The sequence below is a fragment of the Protomyctophum parallelum genome (genome assembly GCF_964188405.1).
Source record: "Protomyctophum parallelum genome assembly, chromosome: 4".
Classification (NCBI taxonomy): domain Eukaryota; kingdom Metazoa; phylum Chordata; class Actinopteri; order Myctophiformes; family Myctophidae; genus Protomyctophum; species Protomyctophum parallelum.
This window is the reverse complement of record NC_139700.1, coordinates 31103061-31123493: the sequence shown is the minus strand read 5'-3', so window position 1 is coordinate 31123493 and position 20433 is coordinate 31103061. Positions and strand designations below refer to the sequence as shown.

Below are 20433 nucleotides of genomic sequence, written 5' to 3'. Positions count from 1 at the left end.
CATTATAGAGTAGACCATCTACAAGCTCTACACAGGCTTTATAGCGCAGTGGTACTTCTCAGCCTGTGGGCCGTGGAAAGTGGAACCCCAAATAATGGCAAAACACTATACTATTTTGTAATGATATTTAATAAATAAATAAACAAACAAACAAATAAATAAACGCAGCCAGTAGGCGTGCCATTTCATTTGTTCCATTGATCCAATCATAACATTATGCTCTGAAAATGCATGGGGCGTTCGGCTGCCATGCTATGCCATTGATGGCAGAAGTGCCATAAATGGCGGTGTAGCACGACCCTCAAGTGTAATATTGTGATTATTCAACAATTACCCATGCATTCATCATGCTACCCTCTCTGGGAGAGCAGCGAGACGCTGATTTATTATGTTTTGCAATCAGATTGCTTCATTGAATTAACCTGTTGTATAATAGGGTTTAAGAGGTTAAGCAATGGTATAGTAGGCTATAGTAGATTCTAGGGCGGATAGGATACCCAGAGACCCAGCATGAAGCCATGGTTACAGGTCTGGAGGACCAGTGGTGGAAAAAGTACTCCCATTTTCTTTACATAAGTAAAAGTATCAATACTGCAATGTAGAAATAGCCTGGAATTCAAAATTTAGTAAGTATTGGTACCAAAAGATTTGTATTATGCAGAATGTCCCCTTTCACAAGTTTTCAAATGTAAAAAAGGTATAAAAGTATTTTGAAAATCTACAAACTCGAACTTGTATTTTCAAATGGTCAAAATGTATACAGTGCTGATGTATTTGATGTATGTTTTGTGTTATAATAATCTAAATCCACAAAGTAACTATAGTAACTTAAGTTTTTTTTAAATATATATATAGTGGAGTAAAAATTGTACTTAGATACAGTGCTGTGAGAGAGGTCACTGCATGGTTCACATCCCAGCTGGACGCCTCCTACTGGAACATGTTGACTCTGTGTACTTGAAGCAGGGCTGGACAGTAGCCTATAGTACAGTTACTGTTACTTAATCCATTACAACGAGACGGAAAGCATCTGATCAGTGTCATCTTAGATTTTTAGCTCTAGTATCATACCTTTTCAGAAAACCTTTTAGGATCTGGAACAGTGATTTAGAACAGTGGTTCTCCGGGGACCCCCATGCAGGGGTCGTTGAGGGAGTTCCCGGGGGGGTCCATAGCTAAATGATAGATAGTTAGGAACCAAATGGACCCTTATGGGTCTGTAAGTCAGAGAGTGTACAAATGGGGTTACATTAACATTGCTTTTACAACATAAAATTGGGGTCCCAGAGATAGACATGCCATTAAATGGGGGTCCGTAGCCTAATGCATGTCCAAACTGGGGATATTTGAGTATCACTGCTAGAGCTGCAAAGATCTTCTCTCACGGGATCCCTGGCATATCTTTTCAAAGGGGGTTTGTGGCATTAAAAAGTTTGAGAACCACTGATTTATCTTCATTTAGCTCATAATAAATCGGATGATGTGTATATTATAATATATATATATATATACATAATATCGTGCACTTTGCACCGTGTAGTGGAAACGGTGGCACAAGTATAGGCGGTGTGGGGTGGAGTGGTGTTAGGCCATGGCAGTGGAAAACACGAAGCCCGCCCGAACCGTAGTAACTGTAGGATTAAATTAGTCGTGCAGCCCGCCAGAACCATGAAGGCTACGTTTCCCAGGGTTTATATTCTTTAATCCATGTTTTGATCGGATCGCATCGGTAGCTGCCTCTCGTTAGAATAACAGTCAAAGTGGCCGCGGCCATTTTGAAGATGCACGCACATCCACTTCCACTCTATGTGCTGCTTTCAATGGCCTGTATCTCCAAATCGGCGCAATGAATTTTGCGCAGATTCTGGTGAAAACGAGGTTTTGCAACGGCAGGCGCTGTGATACTCGTGATCGGGTTTTTTCACCACCGACTGAGAGAACAACAACCGGTCAAGACACCACACACAGCATTTTGTCATTGTAACATCCGGTTACGGATATTTGGCTCTTCAAAATAAGGGTTGCGCGTGATAAAACCTTGGCAATGCGCGATAAATAGATTAATTAATCCTGGCGGATCAGTGGTTCTCAAAAATATCAGATAATACAAGCTCACAGAGTGTCACTTCAGTACTTAATTTCTCGAGTACAAATTGGACAGAGCAACTTTCACTTGAGTAATTGAGTAACATATCTGACCGGGGGTAAAAGTACTGGGGCTGAGTACTTTGTTCAGCACTGTAGCGGTGGACTTCTCTTTATCGTCTTTTTTCCTGAAGGTCAAGACTGCTCGTATTGCTATTCCCAGACTTCTGTTCTTCTTCTTCTTCTTCTTCTTCTCCTCCTTCGTCTTCTTTTCCCCAAAGTGCCCCGGGTGCTGCTTGCTCTGTGAGATTAGCAGCTAATCCATGAAAGGTAGCAGATTGGCTGAGCTCTCCCTTTGAATGTTATTAAAGGTGGCTGTCCCGAGGTGTGTGCGCACGCTGTGTTGGCACGGTGTGCTGTAAAAGTTGTGTGTGGCCTTCTCTAATCCTGTGATAACCAGACTCGGACCCCTGAGGTGGAGAAACAGGGGTGGGGTTGGGGGGCCCTGGGAAGAACGCTGCTGGACGCCGGGCAGAGGGTTAAGGTTCTAGTCAAGATGAAAAAGATTGACGTTTTGACTCCATCACGTCGAGAGGAGATGTGGTGTATAAGGCCTTTCTCTGCTTCACCACTGCACTCTTCCTAGACTTGTTTGACTTGACTAGCACGTATCATCAGTGTTGCGTAAATTCATGTTTTGTTCGTTTGTTTACATATTATTTTCTTTTTTTATATATATATATTCTGCTGCTATAAGCAATAATATGTCAAAAATGTAATTATTATTTATTTATTTATTAGTAGAATGGGCATTCAAAGATTTTCCTAGAAGCTTTGTCATTGGTCGATTTGCCTGTCTACTTCCTGATTGGTTAGTCATTGCGACCAGGCTTTTTTGCTCGAAAATATACTGCTGTACATAGTAAACTTGACCTGTACTCATCCATAAGCGATCTACGCATCACAGCATGACACATTGTGAGCTTGTATATCTATACTTATTTACGCAGAATGTTTCCACCAGAATAGGGATGCTAGTGTTCATGTGGTTAATGTAAAAAGTTCCTATCACATAAATATCACACCCGTGTGAAGTGAGGGGCGCTCTTATCACCATACATCAACATACATACATCATCTAATTCCGGCCAATCACAATTTACGTCCTCACCTTCGTCTTCAATGTTTGTGTTTACACAAACCCTCAAAACCCTAACCCTGAGTAATGTCTAATACAACTGCTGTTCTAAATCCTTAAACCCATTATTGACCTTATACCGACCTTGAAGCATACCTTAGTTACATCACCAATAATAGTGGTCCCTTATTGGCCAGGGGTCTCCACCACTACATACAAATTGCTACATGGGTTGTGCTTATAACCACGCCTCCGGGCAAGTTAAGTTTACTGAGGTTAAGGTTAGGGTTAGGGTTAGGTATTGTTTTACTGAGGTTAGGGTTAGGGTTAGATTTAGGCTGTCAATCACAGCGACTGGTCACTGGCCAATCACAGCACGACGACTGCACAACCTGTCAGCCGATTTGCTCAGACACATAGGCCCTTATTTATCAACGCGGTGTACACACAAAATTCGGTGTACACCCGGTGTACACCCGGTGTACACCCGGTGTACACCCAGTGTACACCCAGTGTACACCCAACACCGCATTGATAAATAAGGGCCATAGGACGTAAATTCTCCATTCATTGTTGGCCCCACTAGTACTGTAGTACTAGTGGGGCCAAGAGGTCCCGGACCTCTTGTTGAAGACCCTAAACAATCTGTTTCTGATAATGGAGCGAGCACCATGACCAATATAGGACTCTTAATCTCTCAATATGGTTGATGTGCAGCGAGTTAATGGCCCGAGGAAATTTCCAACAATGGGACCATTCCCAGCTCCAAGCGTAATGGATCCACCACTAAGCCCGAATGGCTCCAACTAAATGCATGGGGATATTCTTGATCTGCTTCCAAATAATCAGCTTCAGGCGCTGACTGCAGTGCTGCGGTGCTTAGTTCCATAAACAGGAGTTAAAGTCCATTAATGCTCTGTACTGACTGTTGCTGCGGTTTCCTGTCTCTCTTCCGTAGCTGTGGGCTTTGTAACCACAGCTCTAAGAGATCACGGTCGTAAATCTTTATTGATTTTGATCACCTCATCGATCATGCTTATTGAACCGATTGACTCATCAATCTATTATTGGAGGTTGTTGGTAAAATATAAAAAAAAACGTCATTGTCCATTAAATTGTACTACTGAAATTGGAAATACTTCAGTAAAGTAAAATGAAATACCTCAAAATACTTAACCCATTCAGGGCGGGAACCCCTTTTAGCGTTTTAAGCATTATGTTATACTTTAGCTATTGAAAAATAGCAGATCTACAAGCTCATACGGCGGCACCGAGTGCCGCGCTACTAGCTTGTAGATCTGCTATTTTTGAAAAATCCTGACAATGCTGCGCAAATCTTAGAATATTCTTTCAGAGCGAACGTTCTTTTTTTTTTTTAATACTGTTTTTATTAGGCATTTTTTGTATGACAACATCAGAATATTATCGACAATGATAATGAGTTCTGTTAAATAAAATGAAAAGAATAACAGGCAATGTAAATGTTCCACATACAATACATAATAAAAAAGACATATAAATGTGATAAACATGAAAAAACAAAAAACTGTTAAACAATGACAAGTGTGAACAGACAAACAAAACAGACAACAGGACAGACACTCTTGCTCTCAAACTTTCCCAACATGTTGTTGTAAATTAAGTGAATTACAGACATTCTTTTTTTTAAATGAGAAAAAATAAAATAAAGAAAAAACACTCGGTTCCTTTTATTTTTATTTTTATTTTCTATTGTGCTATCTATTGTGTAGGAGGGGTTAGCGTGCACCTATTGAAATATTCAATGACAATGTCTGGTAGAATCTATCTTCACTCCCTCTCAATTCAAACTTAATCTTTTCCAATTGTAAGTAGTGCATAACATCTCTCATAAGTGAAGTGTGAGTCGGAACCTGTGCTTGTTTCCAATTCAACAGTATCAGTCTGCGAGCCAGTAGAGTCACATATTTTACCATGTTATATTGGAAAGTAGACAGCTTGACCCCGGGCCCCCTGACTCCCATAACTGCTGTCAGTGGATCCGGGTCAACAGAGCGAACGTTTTTAACTCAAATCTTTGCTTCAAGATGTCCCTGGAACAACATTTTCAAATAGGGGTCGGTGGCCAATTACATATATTTTTTGTGGTCCTTGACATGAAATATTGAGAACCACTGATACAGAAACATGAGGTATTTCAGAAAACTGTCAGGATTTAGAAGGGGGGGGGGACACACAGAGGGAGGTGTTTTTCAGACACACTGTAAGGTTGTCATCATCACCACGCAGGTGTCTTAATTGCAGAGAGCCCCATCAAGACGGGGAGATGCTTTCAGGGAAGTGCAGCAAAGGTCAGAGGAGGCGGAGGCGGATGTTGTTGTTCTGTTGTTAGTGCTGGAGGCGGGGTGATAAGGAGACATGGAGGGAGAGAGAGAGAGATCCCCGCTGACGGCCTGTACATAATTGATTGTTTATCTGACTGAGCGGCAGCAGTCGGTGAGCAAAACGTTCCTCTTGCACACACAGCCTGCCATTTTAACAGCTTTTGTTTAATTGACTATTCATTCTATTGTAATACATTTAAGGACGGACAAAATTAATAGGCCTGCTGTACTCTCTGTACACACACACACACACATACACGGCAAAGTACTGTAGCTCATACATTTTCAAAATGTTTAAAATGTCTTCTACTCTATATTGACATGCTCAAAATAGGACCGTCAGGTTAAATGTGGTTAATTATGTCTGTGTTTTATGAATATTGATTGATTGATTGATTGATGGCAATTCAAAGTATTCTCATAGTCAGTGTATGTGCATGGACACACACACACACAACACACATACAGTGCACGTGTGGTGCATGGACACACACACACATACAGTGTATGTGCGCTGGGCTGTGCCATGCTGTGGTTTTAGAGCCAGGAGCAGCTCTAGCAGCTGACAGACAGATGTGACCTTGGACAGTTCTGCGTCTTTTCTCCTCTCCTCTGCACTTCTATTACAGGCTTTATATACCTCCCAGCAGGCTTTAATTCTGCCTATCAGCAGGTGTGTGTGTGTGTGTGTGTGTGTGTGTGTGTGTGTGTGTGTGTGTGTGTGTGTGTGTGTGTGTGTGTGTGTGTGTGTGTGTGTGTGTGTGTGTGTGTGTGTGTGTGTGTGTGTGCATGTGACTACAGCGTATATAGCAACAGGAGCAACCATGGTGCTCTCCTACAGTAAGTGCCCTTCAATCCAACACATGTGCACACACACACACATGCTAGTTTCTGTGGAGGAGCCTGTCACAATGTCACTTTCAGTTTGGATCATGAGACCCTAACATCTGTTCAGGAGATCAAATGAACGGGACATCTCCTGTGACATCACATGCATTCTGAATTCATGTACTGTGAACCATGGATTTAACTGTGCTCCTGTCACAGGAGTCTTAATTGCCAGGATAGTACCCAGTAGTCCTCATTGGGACTTTGGTCAGTGCCAAACAGTCCTTTCTGTTTGGAAGACGGACGCTCTACCCTCCTGAACAACTAGCCGCGCATGATTTGACAATGTGCCGATCATTCTGACACTGTTGTTCAGGACGACTTTACTTTCTGTATATGTGAAGAGAGAGAGAGAGAGAGATGAACAGCTGAGAAAAATGAATGTATTTCTGTCCCCTGCTAGGTGCGACGTGGCCCAGAAATCCACAAAAAAGCAACCTGAAGCAGGCCAAACTGTTGCCTCCATTTCATTTTTTTTTTCATTTTTTTTTTTTATACTGTTTTTATTAGGCATTTTTTGTATGACATCAGAAGATTATCGACAATGATAATGAGTAGTTCTGTTAAATAAAATGAAAAAAATAACAGGCAATGTAAATGTTCCACATACAATACATAATAAAAAAGACATATGTGATAAACATGAAAAAACTAAAAAACAGTTAAACTAGAAAAAGTGCCCTTCTGGGCACAGGTCTCCACCAGGATGAGCAGATGTGAAGAATTCCAGGCAAAGGTTTTTCCTTGGCCTCTAGGGAGTTGGCATACAAAGTTATCCACAGATCCGTGCAGTTAGAGGTAAAAACAGTTTTCGGCCAGTTATAGCGCCACCTTGAGGCTGAGTTGAAATTGTTCATGTGGCATTTCGTCCTCGGCCTAGTGGGAATGTGGGTGCACAATTTCACGGAAATCACGCGATGTGTTCATGATTTGCAGCATTTTGTTTGAAACTGAGCACTCCAACCAATCAGGATGGAGTCTGAGAAATCTGAAAGACTGGTTTCGTTGAATGGCTCTAGAGAGACTGTGTACCAATTTGCGTGATGTTTGGACAAAATCTGTAGGTGTACTGTGCAAAAACTTGTTTTGCACAAAGCGGCCTCCTGGTGGCGCTATAACAGGCCGTTCTGGAAAGTTTGGGGCAGAGGTTCATGGTTGGCATCCAGGGAGTGTGTGTGCAAAATGTGGCATCGACCGGGTTAACGGTGGCCGAGATTAGCTGCTCACGGACACACGGACGGACACACGGACGGACGGACGGAGTGCAAAACATACTCTCCCCACATGCCTTCGGCCTGGTGGAGACAAACATACTCTCCCCCCATGCCTTCGGCCTGGTGGAGACAACAATGACAAGTGTGAACAGACAAACAAATCAGACAACAGGACAGACACTCTTGCTCTCAAACTTTCCCAACATGTTGTTGTAAATTAAGTGAATTACAGACATTCTTTTTTTAAATGAGAAAAAATGAAATAAAGAAAAAAAACCTATTGAAATATTCAATGAAGGGTTGCCATGTCTGGTAGAATCTATCTTCACTCCCTCTCAATTCAAACTTAATCTTTTCCAATTGTAAGTAGTGCATAACATCTCTCATAAGTGAAGTGTGAGTCGGAACCTGTGCTTGTTTCCAATTCAACAGTATCAGTCTGCGAGCCAGTAGAGTGAGTCACATATTTTACCATGTTATATTGGAAAGTAGACAGTTTGACCCCGGGCCCCCTGACTCCCATAACTGCTGTCAGTGGATCCGGGTCAAAAGGTCTTCCAACAATGTCTGACAGTGATTTAAATATACTTTGCCAATATGATGTTAGTTTAGTGCAATGCCAGAACATATGAGCTAGAGTGGCCGGCGACTGGCAACTCACGTTTCATTCTTAACCTTGTTGTGGTATTTTGTCGACCGCCGCTCTTCAAAAATCGAAGACATGAATATGGCAAAGTTGTTTCCTGACTGTCTGGTAAAATAAAAATAAATAAATAAACAACCATCTGGCTGATATAACCAGTTGAAACCGGAGCATTTGGCTTACATAAAGATTTCAGAAGGTTAGGACAAGTCCGGAAAAAGTTTCCCCGTGTATCAGCCCAAAAATAGTGCTCACTAAGCAGCTACTGATCAGAAGACCAAACAGAAAGTCTGACAAGCCGTGAGCAGCATTCTGCTGCCCAGTGTCTCTCGGTGGGATCAATGTTTCTGTTCAGGGGCAGACAAAGGGCAACGTTATTGTCTGTTTAGCGCCATGTGGCACAAGGGACAGCTTCACAGCCGCTCTTAAAAAACTCTTTGATTGTTTACTTTCCGCCTTGCCTCAGCACCGGAGGAGCTGATGTTGTTTTTATTAACTCAATTTTCAGATTTTTATCATCTAGCAAGGGGGCGATCGGGCTCGCAGACGGGAGGTTTCCAATAAAAATGCAAAACAACTCCAACCCCCCCCCCCCCCCCCCCCCATTTCAATGTTACAAACAAACTTCTGAGGAAGTGCTTGTTTATGAGACGAGGAGAGAGGATGGCCACCGCAGTGGCTCTCGGACTTGTCAAGGATCCCCAAATTGATATGTATTATAGGCTGCAGACCTCGCATCTAACGATCATTTTGTGCCAGGGACCTCCAGAAGCGAAGATTTGAGTTTATATATATATATATATATTCAAAGATTTGTACACATTTTCACGATTAGTGAGTAAGTTGTTAAAATGTTTGTTACGCTATATTAACACATTTTGCTGTGGTCCTCAGTGGGACCCCCAGGTATACCCCCATCCCCCCAAGGACCCCTGCGAGTCCCCTGACCTTACTTTGAGAACGTGCGTGAGAACCAATGGTTTACTGTGGTCGGTGTCGTTTCACATTGTAAATCGCTTGTTTTCATTTCGGTACAAAGCACAAGAGGCTTCATTATGACTTGCTAATTAGATTATCTAATTGCATGGGGAGATAAGTGATTGTGACATTAATCACAGGGCCTGTTCCAATTACTCACAGTGCAAAACGATGACAATCAGATTTCTTGATTTCTATTCCGTAAAACACGAACAAGATACATAAAACGTACAATACACAGATACAGACAATATACAGATACATCACCATTCAGGGAGAGGAGGTAGAGATTGTTGACTCCTACAAGTTCCTGGGTGTTCACCTGAACAAAGACCTGCACTGGAAAGACAACACAGAGGCTGTCTACAAGAAAGGACAGAGCAGACTGTACCTCCTGAGGAGGCTCAAGTCCTTTGGTGTGTGTAGCAGGTTACTGGTGATGTTCTATACCAGTCTGTTGTGGCCAGCGTGCTTTTCTATGCAGTGGTATGCTGGGGAGGGGGCATCAAGGCCGGTGAGCTCAACAGGCTCAACAAAATTATAAAGAAGGCCAGCTCTGTTGTTGGCCTCCGAATGGAGAGCCTGCAGTCAGTCGTGGAGAGGAGGTTCGGGGTTAAACTGGACTCCATTATGGCAAATCCCTCCCACCCCTTCCATGGTGTGCTGCGGGATAGGACGAGCACTTTCAGCCGCAGGCTCACACTCCCCCCGATGCGCACGGAACGTTACAGACTCTCTTTCATGCCAACTGCCATCAGACTACTCAATGCAAATGCATAAGAACTGCCCCCCCCCCCCCCCCCCCAAATGGTCCTTGGTTGTCCTGGTCTTGTGTGATTATGTCCATTTGTGTCTGTTTTGTGTTTTTCTGTCTGTCCAGTAGTTTTTAGCTTCTATGCACTTTATGCTGTTGTAACACTTCAATTTCCCCTCGGGGATTAATAAAGTATATCTCATCTCATTTCACTATACATATACACACAGACAGCTTGCTCAGCCTCTCCCCCCCCCACCCCACCAACCACCACATCATCAGCTGTTAAGCAACAGAGGAATGGAAGTGCAAATACATTGGTGAATGTGCTATAACTTATACTTCAGAAGCATAAACAAGGTGCATCAAGATGTGAATGAAGGGAATTAAGTCCTAAAGCGACTGAAGGCTGAAATCGATCTAAGAGATAGAGGAAGATTATTCCAATCAAATGGGGCTTTATATAGCAGAAAGACCTCCGTCCAACCTCATTGAAGTTTTTTGGTATATTTAAAGTAAGGGCATTGTAGATGTCTAAGTGGATATGATGAAGTAGACATGGGCCAAGTACTGCTTCAGATAAGAGGGGCACCTAAAATAAATGCATTTATAAATGAAGAGAAACCAATGTAACTGCTTTCTTGATTTAGGCTGCAGTCGATTGAGTGAGTTGTACATGAAGCGGTGATGAGTATCATTCCATTCCGTATGTCTTAATGGCTCACATTTAGATGTACTGTACGTCTGACTGACCCTCCGCTGGTCAAAAAGAGGCTGAGTGGAGACATGGACACTGTAGTTTGTTTGTTGGAGGGAGGGGTTAATTTTCAAGCCTTTGTTTCAGCCGTTGCCAACCTTTTCTGGATCAGGGCCCACTGGAAAATCTTGAAAGCATTCGCAGCCTTTGGGGTCAGATGAAGATGTCAGACCATGTTTATTTGAATGGTCAATCAATCCATTGTGTTCCGGCTTGGATCAATGGAACGAACTGAGTATGCTTTATTTGTTTATAATGAAAACAAAAATGTCAAGGTTTTAGAGAAAGAAATACCATATCAAACTTTTAATGTTTTAATACTATAGGCCTATTATCATTCAAATTGCCAATTATTTGGGGGCCCACTTGCTATATGCTCACAGCCAAACCACATAGGTTGGTGAACCTATAGGGTGTCGGTTTCCAGCGTTGGTTTGAATGTGCCCTCTGTCTTGAAAAGCTGGGGTACTTCCAAGCTATTCCCCAACATCCAACCCCAACCCAGCATCATCCTCCTCCACAACGTCCAGCCCCAACCATCCTCTGCCCCAGGCTTACTTATCTGCGAAAAGAAAAGCCTGGTCACAACGTAAGGCACAGAAGCTATCGGCGGATGTATCGTCCGGAACAACTGTCAGCTGTATATCTATTTGCTATAGATATTTCACTATAGTGAAAATAGGAAATCTACATGCTTGCGAGTTGCGACACATTGTGACACATTATGACTCCACCAGGTAAACCTGGATATTGTAGTTCTAAGATGTTCTGTGTTCTTTCCTCCAGAACATGACGAGTGTCTCAGTGGACTACACAACTGTGACCAGAACGCCCTTTGTTTCAACATGGTTGGAGGTCACAGCTGCTCCTGCAAGCCAGGGTACACTGGCAACGGCACCGTGTGTAAAGGTAAGTCCTGTTGTATTGTCTCCTCGGGAGCCAGATGTATACAAAAATATATTGTTGAAGTCAGACAGAAACCTCTTATCTCCATAATTTATCTCCACTTTATTTGTGGACCACAAGTACAAGATATTGATATCACAGCTGTAATTAATGTGTTTTATATGATGAGGAAAGCAACCATCAACATTTACTGGCAGAATTAATGAATGTATTACTTTATAACATTATAAGGTTTTCATCTGTGTTTGAACTCTGTCCTTAGTTGCCCCATGAAGCACTTTTGAAGTATATGAACTGCACTCCATACAATCTTAAAAAAATAAATAAATCAAGGTCAAATATACCACGAAATGTTGGCTATTATTTGGGGGCCCACTTCCAATACCCACACGGTCCACAGGAGAACCACATTTAAAGGGGTATGAGAAAGAAAACGGGGGAAAAATCACCCCGTGCCCGTTAATCTCACTTTCATTCTCAAAATGATCTTCTGTCTTTCTTTCCCCTCAGTTAAGTGGAATAAAGGCCCTAGATGCAGGCATTCTGTCACTCTTTGATGAGGGTGGGCGGCGAGAGAGAGAGGGGGGGGTGACGAACATTAACTATACCAATCTACATCCGTGAATAATGAACAAATTAACCTCGGCGAGACGAATTCATCACTCCGTCGGCGAGGCGAGGCGAGTCGCCCTAGCTGCTCTAATGTATCACGTCACCAAATTAGCTTCTTATTCTCTATGCAAAGTACATATGCTGGCTTTGCCAGGTCTAATTAAATCCTTAATACTCGTTAGTCTTGTAGACTAATGGTCTCCTTCCTTTCCTTCCTCTCCTGCGGTCTCTGTATACCTCCAGCTATGTGTGACGGGCTTTGCCAGAACGGAGGGACCTGTGTCTCACCCAACAACTGCGTCTGCCAGCAAGGGTTCACGGGGAGGAGATGTGAGACAGGTAACACATTTAAAAAACACTTCATTTCTCCTTTTTGTTTTTCCCCGGGGCGCTTGTATTATATTATCCCCTCACGGTAACCTCCGGGATGACATTCTGAATGCATTTGAATGAGAAGCGTGGGGGGAGGGAGAGGGGGAGAGAGAGAGGGAGAGGGAGGGAGAGAGAGAGAGAGGGAGAGGGGAGAGAGAGAAGGGTGGCGTTGTTTTTGGTTGCTCCTCATATCAGTGTTGCCAAGTGGCTTATTTTAAGCCAATTGGCAACACTGACTCTTTTCTGTAATGTTGTAATAGTTGCGGTTTGTGTGTCTAGTTGATTATTCACACTTGCTTCCTATTTGTTGTTTAAACCAGTAATTCTCAAACATTTATATGTCATGGACGTCCCAAATTAAGATGTAGTTGTCTGCGCGGACCCCTGTCTGAATTTGTGCCAGGGGACACCCCTATACACGATTTGTGTATTTAAAATGTTTCAGAAATATCCTAAATATTTCTATTCTTTTTTCCTTTTTTGATAATTGTTGTTGTTGAAAATAACAGATCTACAAGCTATCGTGAGCTTTAACCCAGGCCTATGTGAGCTTTAACCCAGGCCTATAACAGTGATTTCAAAATAGCCGCTATACAATGTATAGTAAAGTGCTCATGTAGCCTCGCTATTAGTCCCTTCTTCTGGACTTGTTTTCTGACCAAAATCTGGCAACTCCGCTTCAGACGCAGCTATAGGCGTTCCCTCTGTCCTCTCTCTCCCGGCAGAAGGACACCCGGCCGGCAGATCAAAATAATGAGATGTGAGCGAGTATGGTGGGAAAAGACTCAGCAGCAGATCAAAGTTGGCCTTCAGTTATCTCGGCAATATCATGGCCGCGTTTTGCATCGAGAATTCTTACTTTGCGGCACTGTCTTTACACGGGCGCCAACAAAACAGCTGACGTTAAATTATTGAGATTTTCTTTTCCTCTAGAGCGTTCACCAGCTGCTTGTATTCTTTTTCAGGCATCCCTATTGCCTGTGTGCGTGCGTGTGTGCCTGCGTGTTCTCTGCAGGTGTGCGTGTGTGTGTGCGTGTGTGTGTGTGTGTGTGTGTGTGTGTGTGTGTGTGTGTGTGTGTGTGTGTGTGTGTGTGTGTGTGTGTGTGTGTGTGTGTGTGTGTGTGTGTGTGTGTGTGTGTGTGTGTGTGTGTGTGTGTGTGTGTGTGTGTGTGTGTGTGTGTGTGTGTGCGGCGGCTCCAGGTCAGTAATGATGGTAGCTCTCCCAATGATTGGATAGAGCAGAGGGTTTGAAGTGCAGTTGCAGCAGTGTGGGAATTACCCCACATCACAGCCTGCATTTAGCCTTCCCTCTCTGGTTTACCCTGCCGCATCCACACTGCACTGGTGGACATGTACTCAAAAATGTAGTCCATTTTTCAATACTTTAAAGTACATCTAAGTGGTAACTCGAAATAAGTGTGCTCCTTGGAGCGCAGGTCTCCGCCAGGCCGGGTTGTCTACCAAGGGCCTGCAGAAGGCCCTTATAGACAATTGGAATGATATATGATATACTGATACCTGAACATCTTGATCACATGACTTCTGAGATCATGTGTATTTTGTGAGTTTTGGACAAAAGTTGTAGGAGTTGTAGCGTGCCTGCTTACAGGGAGATACATTTGTTATATTGTATTAGCATGCAGATTGGTCAAAATTACATTTAATCATATACTTTTTTTTTACATAGTACAAAAAAAATCACACCTGTGTGAAGTAAGGGGCGCTGATATATTAAAGTCTAACTCATGTTGCTATGATTAGGTGATAATGGTGATGTAAAACAGACATGGACAAAACAAAATTAAATTCTCTTTATTGTCAATGGCATTTAATGTTTGTGTTAGGGACAAGATGACGTAAATTTCCCTTCATTGTCAATGGCGTTTTAAACAAACATTAAACCTGTATAGGAGGGGCTAGCGCCCCTAAAAGAATCTAAAAATCAAAGTACATACTTCCTCCACCAGAGCCACATTACAACATGGCATCCTCCTCCTCAGAGCAACAATACATGATAGGGTATGATAGCGTAGCCAGAGCCAAGACTATCTGTCAGCTCGTGTCACACAGAACACACATCTCACTGCCTGCTCTAACGGACAGGGAAGTGTCAAACAGTGTGAGCAGTGAGATAAGAGGCTATACGCCTATGGATTCTATTCTGTTCAGAATTCCACTCCTGGTTCGTCTTAAGCAGTGCAGACTGCAGATGATGTACAGTAAGCCAGTGGGTTTCAAAGTCGTTGAAGTCGGAGCCACTTCCATCGACTAAAACTTTGACGAAAACATTATCGCTGACTACCTTTTTTCACTGACGAAAACTAAATATATAAACTAAATAAAAAATAAGCTATGATAAGCTATAAGCTATAAGACTAAATATACTGACAATTATGTTGACATAATTTCATGACATTTTTTCATCATTGTACGATTATGAAATTATGACCGATATCCGATCTCCGATTATTTGCAGGGTCATATCTGCCGATACCGATTCTGACCGATTCCGATATTATACAGAGGACCACAATGGAATATCATTGTAAAGCTGTGTTTCTTTTCTCTATATAATGAGTGCATTCTTGCCCTGATGAAGACCAGTTAATGGTCGAAACATATTGGCAGTCGCCTTTTTAATTTAATCAAGGCTTCCCTCCTCTTTTTAACTTTGAGTGCCCGGATAGTCTCTTTTTTATCTATGTAAATGTTGGTATTGTTACTAGTTGCTGTCTTCATCACACGTTAATGTATTTACTAGCAGCTTAAAAAAATAATCAATCATGATTAATCACCATTCGAACTATGTCCAAAAATCCCAAGTTATTCTGTATATTGTTGGGGATGGAAAGATAAATGACAGAAGGCGGATATACAATTAACATATGTATCTATTATGGGATGTATTGGGGCGGCTCGACCAAGCATATTGAGTTAACATTTTTAATCAGATTAATTTCACAAATTAATTAACTCAGTTAACGCAGTTATTTTGACAGCCCTAGTATTTACATTATAACCTTTGAAACGGAACCAATGATGTGGGTTAAACAGCCGGGACAACTCTGCACATTGATTGATTGATTTAAATATTTATTAACAGTTTGCAGAATTACAGTACAACAATTTCAAGCACAACTCAATACAAAGACTGTTAACTGTGAGTGGACGACCCAATAAAGCATTACACTTGTTTACTAGAGGGTCCACCTTGTTCAATTCATCAAAACATTTAGAGACGTACATGTCCCAGACTCTTCTCCCTTCTTGCTCCAAATCTACGGAATGAACTTTCCATTGCAATCAGAACTGCAGACGGCACTCCAAATCTTGCACCATTGAAATCAGACATTCAGTGATATAATCGGATTTGTTAAGCAACACAACAGCACCACTTTTAGCAGCCACATTGATGACAATAGAATTGTCAGACTTGAAATCAAGCAAAGCTTGCATTGCATTTGAGCCACGGACCACCATTTGATGACATTTAGCCTCTCTGACCCAAAACTACAAATGTTTGGTTGTCGTTGCATAAGATTTTGTCCACAATTCCATGCTGTATTGATGTGCAGGTAACATAGTAGGAGAGAAAACAGGCAAAAGTTGATCAAAATAACAATTCTTCTAAATTCAATAAATTCAATGTGTTTACTCTTTTATGTCATACTTGTGGGGTTTATTTAAGAGAAGCTGTTAATGTTAATTATTATTTTTCAAACTCAGTATTTCAATAATGCTTCTATGAAAAAAACCAATAAACAAAAAAAAGAAAACCACTGGGCTACAGTATAATTCTAAGATAAGTAACTAACCATGGCAAAATTGACCATTTTGGTCAAGAGCAAAAAAACTTTCATAATAGCAATTTTCAATGTTCATCACATGTGTGCGCTCATGACGTTTCCGGTGGCTTGCATCGGTAAAACTCCTTTCACACTGTCCACAAGGAAACAGTTTATGTTCGGCATGAACGGCCTTGTGAAGTTCTAAACGATGTGAATGACTAAAGGTTTTTCCACACACGTCACATTGAAAGGGTTTCTCCCCTGTGTGGATTCTCTGATGCGTGTTGATGTTAGGCATTGTAGAGAAGTGTTGTCCACACTGATCACATCCATAGGGTTTCTCTCCGGCGTAAATTAGCTGGTGTGTTTTAAGTGCGGAGATGCTCGGAAAGTAGATTCCACACTTATCGCAGCAGTGGTGTTTTTTCTTAGCCGGGGTTTTTTGTTCATTCACCTCTGGTAAGACAGGAACGCCAGACTGCTGATGTGACACTGGATTGGGAACAAATAGGAAGGAAAGGTGTTTGATAGGAAGAAAGACAGTACTCCATGGACTTAACTTTTGCCACAAGAACTCACATTGCAAGCTTTTAGATGTGCTAGGTCACTTAAGACTAAGGACTTAAGCAATACTAACAGCACTAATACAATCTACTTTAGCCGCTTTATAAGTTACACTGCTGGTCCTGGGTACGATTTTCGTTTTATGTGCAAACATGTGAAACCTTAAAGGGCCACTTCACCCCTTTTACAACATGATGTTTGGGAGACAAGGAACACTTTCCTGGGGGTTTTTATGTGGGTAATATATGTGTTTTTAGATATTTCAGTATTTCAAAGTGTCCAATGGCTCCATGATGTCATGTAGGTACACTGGGCTCACTTATTTCCTGGACTACATGTTGTCTCAGTAAGACAGCCCTCCCCCTATCCACAAGGAGCAGTGGACCAAAGCATTATGTGAGTATTTTTGTAGTCCAGGAAGGAAGTGAGCCCAGTGCCCATGACCAGAGCCCATGGACACTTTTAAATATTATGTAAAAACACATACTGTATTACCCACATAAAAACCCCAGGAAAGTGTTTCTTGTCTCCCAAACATCATTCAAATAAGATCTGGTTGCAAAAGGGGTGAAGAGGCCCTTTAAACCTTGAACCTTGAACTTGCATTCAAGTGAATATTTGATTCAACTGTGAGGCAAAACAGAAATTATCTAAATCTAAATCTACAGCAAAGCAACTATAGTCATTATTACAACAAAACAAAATATATTATTTAATTCAATATTAATAGTGAGAGATGTATGTTTTAAGCTTGACAAGGAAAGCAACAAAACGCGGCAGAGACGACAGAAATGAAATAGAGGGAGCGTATACTGTATGTGACATACCGTGGTCATTGTTTTCCTCCTGTTCAGCAGAGTGTAGGTCGGTGCAGCTCATCTTCACTTCACACACGGTCTGATGTGATCAGAAATGACTGATATCCTGGAGGAAGTTGTGAAGAAATGACACAGACCAACCCCTCTTAAACCACAAACATCAAAGCTTTTGAATGATTGGCCAAGGAGAACAATCGAACAATCTCCCCCATTAATCACTATTTAACATACAGTAGGCTACTGTGCTCCACCCTCCAGACATGCTTCTCCTACAAAGAGAGTGGTAACAAAAGCACCCATCTTTGACATGAATTGCTCAGGTAGTTTCATTGTAATTGACCTATCTCTATTCAATGGATATTATGGGTGGACGATTATGAAATTATTACTCTGATTATTTGCAGGGTCCACAATGGAAACAAGCCTAGGCCATATAGGGGCTTGGCCCAAAGCCTGTTAATAAAGTGTTTAATCAATCAATAAATAGCCTACTGTATACTCTTTTCCAAGTGTATGTTTTCACAACTGAATGAGATGAGTACACAAAAGAAAAATGTAGAAAAAATTATAGTTTTTGTTGGTGAAAACCAATTAATTAATCTGTATTATTTTGAGAGTTCCGATACCGATATGGCATTTTTATGGCCGATTCCAATTATGCTACAGATTATATTGTGCATCCCTATTTATTTTTCAAACACAGTTCTTATATGAGGCGATCTAAAATCCCCCTATGGGGATTACAATGCAAATAAAAAGCACATATGAACCCATGAACTTTTTTCTTGTCCAGATTGGTAATCACCATAATTTATATCTGTTCTCCGCAAATAGCTCATCTACAAGCTCATGCATGGGCTGCAGATCGGCTTGTTTCGGAGAAGAGATTTATAAACATTATGTGCAAATATAAATTAGCTGTGATACTTATGTAAGTGGTTATGGTGAAATAATCCATTAACACTTCATGAACAAAATGGTTATTTTGGAGGGGGTGAGGGGACTATGACATCACCGGTTCAGGAAAGAGACGGCATTCGCTGTACACACGGAGATGACAAAGTCGTGTCTCCAAAGCTGGCCACTCTGGGAGGTGGTTTAAAAAAGAGACGGTTATGGCCCCAAAAACGCCGTCTCCGTGTGGCAGAAAGGGCAGATCGGCTAAATACTTGCTCAGGTAACGAGGAATACGTCCTCATGTGGACACCACCTTAGCGCCCTCTACGGATATTGACGTCAGACATCGTGCTCTATAGTGGAGAAGACCAAGACAAATCATGTTATGCTGGGTTGTGTGCGGGTGTCGACTCCCACCCTGAAAATAACACTGCAGAGAGCCAGATAGTGAAAAATCTACAATCTCACAACACAGTGAAAAAACGGACCCAAAAGAATATGGACGAATGTGGTCACATGACCCATTGGTTTCTACAGACCCGTTTTGAAGCCACCTTAAAATCTGCCATCCTGGAACTTCCGGTCCTGAAAAGCAACACACCATTCTAAACTTGTTGCTCAATTTTCACAATTATATAAAAAAAACATTTAATCAACTATAACATGCTCAGAACAGGTTGAAAGTGATTAAAATATAATATTTTTCGGGTGTAGAATTTGTCTCCACATAAAGTATTACTGATACAGTAGTAAATAGAGAAATGTAAATTTATATAGTTATATAGGCCTACTGTATATTGCAATAATAACAACATATAGTTCCCAAGTCACAACTGGACTTGCCTCACGGGCCACGGCACACCAATGGGTCTCCTAGGGCACTCCCAGGGTTATAATAAAATATATTTTTGAATGTGTTTTTATTTTTGTTAGTTTTTTCCCCCCACATTGTTGATTGATTTATGATCTCCTGTGTCTCCTTAACTAATTCATGCCTGGTGTGTCAGTTAATTCAGTGAGTGAAGGGGGATGAGTTCTACCTGTAGGCATGATGTCTTCTGTTGACCACTTCCCGTTGAAATTTGTCGCACAACCTCTTTGCACTACTTCTTTTAAATGTTTTTCTGAATTCATTAGGAAAAGAAGTGGCTACAAAGCTGTTGTGAACTGACCAGAAAAGTCTATATAATCCTGTCATTTGATACATCGTCTGCCTGCTAACGGCAGCTTGTGAGCGTCTTTCTGGGCAACAACAAAGGAAGCTAATAGAAAGTGGAGTCACGGCGGTTTTCACTGTGTGTGTGTGTGTGTGTGTGTGTGTGTGTGTGTGTGTGTGTTGTGTAGCTTTGTGTGATGAAATGAAACGGAGCGCGTCTGCTCAGCCATTGGCTGGGGTATTGATTGCACATAAAGGACCCTTCTTTATGAGGTGTCCTTTTTTACGGTCCCATCTTAAAGCAAATGAATTTCCTCAAGGTGCTGCATGCTCTGTGATTCTGCCCAGAGGAGTGTAGTGTGTGTGCGTGCGTGCGTGCGTCTGTGAGCGTGCACGTGTACATAAATGTGAGTACGAGAGAGAGAGAAAGTGTGAATGAGTATAGCCTGATACTTTAACATATAACCTAAAAATCACACCCGTGTGAAATGAGTGTTGCA

The 20433-nt window shown here is 41.8% G+C and overlaps 1 protein-coding gene across 1 annotated transcript in view; it reads left to right on the top strand.

Annotated features, from left to right (window-relative positions):
- The window catches only part of nell2a (neural EGFL like 2a), a 193086-nt gene that overhangs the window by 121653 nt on the left and 51000 nt on the right, over positions 1–20433 (top strand). The window contains exons 14-15 of the mRNA XM_083763854.1: positions 11607–11729; positions 12582–12677. Of these exons, the coding sequence (XP_083619980.1) occupies positions 11607–11729; positions 12582–12677 (219 nt within the window). The remainder of the gene's footprint in view (positions 1–11606; positions 11730–12581; positions 12678–20433) is intronic.